The sequence below is a fragment of the Etheostoma spectabile genome, chromosome 18 (genome assembly GCF_008692095.1).
Source record: "Etheostoma spectabile isolate EspeVRDwgs_2016 chromosome 18, UIUC_Espe_1.0, whole genome shotgun sequence".
NCBI classification, from domain to species: domain Eukaryota; kingdom Metazoa; phylum Chordata; class Actinopteri; order Perciformes; family Percidae; genus Etheostoma; species Etheostoma spectabile.
In genome coordinates, this window is record NC_045750.1 from 26192103 (window position 1) to 26194036 (window position 1934).

A 1934-nucleotide genomic window follows, 5' to 3' on the forward strand; every position below is an offset into this window, starting at 1 on the left:
TATGTCAATTCTGATGTCCCCCCCACCCCCCTTCACCAGAGCCAGGTTACCGCTGTTCATTATTTCTGAAATAAGAGGCTGGGTTGATGAGCCTCTGGTGAATAAAGAGCAGTAGGCTGACTGCTATGTTCGAAGCAAACTTGAGAAAAAAGAAAGTATTACGCCATGGTTTTCATCCTTTTATTGGTAGACAGTGTTACATTATGTGAGAGATTATTTGCTGAGAAGTGAGAACGTGTGAAATTGAACACTACAGTAGGCTATATTCTGGGGGGGGGGGTCTTGAACACTAAAGTAGGCTATATGCCAACGCTGTTTTCCATAATAAAAACATTTGCACAAAGCAATCTGAACCACTTGTCAATGTTGACAAAATAATGGGACAAGAAAGAAATTAAGGGACATTTAGAATAGATAAAAATGTGTGAGTAATTGCAAGTTAACTATGACATTAATGCGATTAATCGCAATTAAATCTTTTAAACTTTTGACAGCACTAGTTTTAAGTTTGGGACGGGAACCAGCTGGGCCGGCTGCCCCTCCAGCCTGGGTGGCTGTCAGCTGGCTGAGTTCAGCTTGCAGGAGAGCAGTCTGGTGACGCTGTTCCTCCATCAACTCTCAGTGCATAGCTTGCTGTGCTAGATTCGACTCCACCGGTTTTACCAACACTTCCATTACACTCTGTCTTGTTGAGTTATTGAGTCTGGTCGGCTGGTGCCGCATTCTCCACCATATGTGGCAAGCCCAGGGGTGTGGGCTTTCCACGTCACCAGTTTATTAACAAAAGCCTGCACCAGGAGCATATTACTTTATTGAGGGTAATTTACAGCGTAGGAGGGGGATTTACAACACTACTTTACTAACCTCTGCTTCACCACCCACAGTCGTCTTCTATCCACAGGTAATCCACAAGCGGGTTCTCATCCATAACAGTTTGGTACACAGGGGGGTAATCCCCCAGTCCAGATCACACCAGGTAGTCACACAGTTTTAATTCAGTTCTCTGTCTCACTCAGTCTTTTCTCTCTCATTCCCTGGTTCTCTTTGTTCCCATTTAAAACAGCTTGCTTCTCTTTTCCCTCCAAACCTATTTAATCAATTAATCCCAGCCTGTCCTTGTTGGGGCAGGAAGTTGATATAAGGCCCAGGGTTGGAGCCAACGGGCCGCCAAATACCTTCCCACCTCACCTCTCCCTATGACAACTTCACTACAGCAATGGGCAGTATGAGGAACGTTTTTTTTTATAAACTCATAGCATGTAAACATATTCCGGGAGATCCCAAGAGTACAAATATGCCACTGAAAAGCAGTATAACACGGGCTGATTATAAAACCTGCACAACCATGTTTATATTTTTGTCTCTTATTATCTTTATATGTGATCTTCTAGTTTCACTCTTGCTTTTAGCCTTAATGTATCCCTGTATATTGTATACAGCAATAAATAAATAAATTGCCTTGCCTTGCCTTGTCATGTCATACCCTGAATATCCCCTGTGTGCATGCGTCCGGGTTGTGGTTGTCATAAATTAACATTTTTTTATCCAGTTTAAAGCCGCGGTTTTATGATACAATTTTTAGATCTTATTCATTTTGTAGCGATATGGTTAGGGTATGTGAAGGAATCCACCTTATTTTGTCAAAGTGAACTGGTTTCTCGTTATTTGCTGGAAGATTTATTTGAAACACACAAGATTGTTTAAGTATTTTCATCATGTTTGCATTCATACGCCATTTTAAGTAGAATGTAGGCCTATTGATTAGTAATGTTATATGACAGAATGTAAAGACAATTATCGTCATACATCGTCAACAGTGCTAACTATTATTGTAGGCTAGTTCAATCATGTATTCAAGTTAAGACAGTTTTGAATTAGTAAAATCACCTTGAAATATTTTCCCAGAAACGATCATTCTGAAAGCTGATCTGAAC

General features: G+C 40.8%; 1 protein-coding gene across 1 annotated transcript in view; it reads right to left on the reverse strand.

Moving 5' to 3' along the window:
* Positions 1-1637: 1637 nt before the first annotated feature.
* Positions 1638-1934, reverse strand: part of LOC116706384 (trace amine-associated receptor 1-like) — a 768-nt gene continuing 471 nt past the window's right edge. Inside the window, exon 1 of the mRNA XM_032543179.1 lies at positions 1638-1934. This exon is cut by the window's right edge and continues 471 nt beyond it. Within this exon, the coding sequence (XP_032399070.1) occupies positions 1859-1934 (76 nt within the window). The 3' untranslated portion in view covers positions 1638-1858.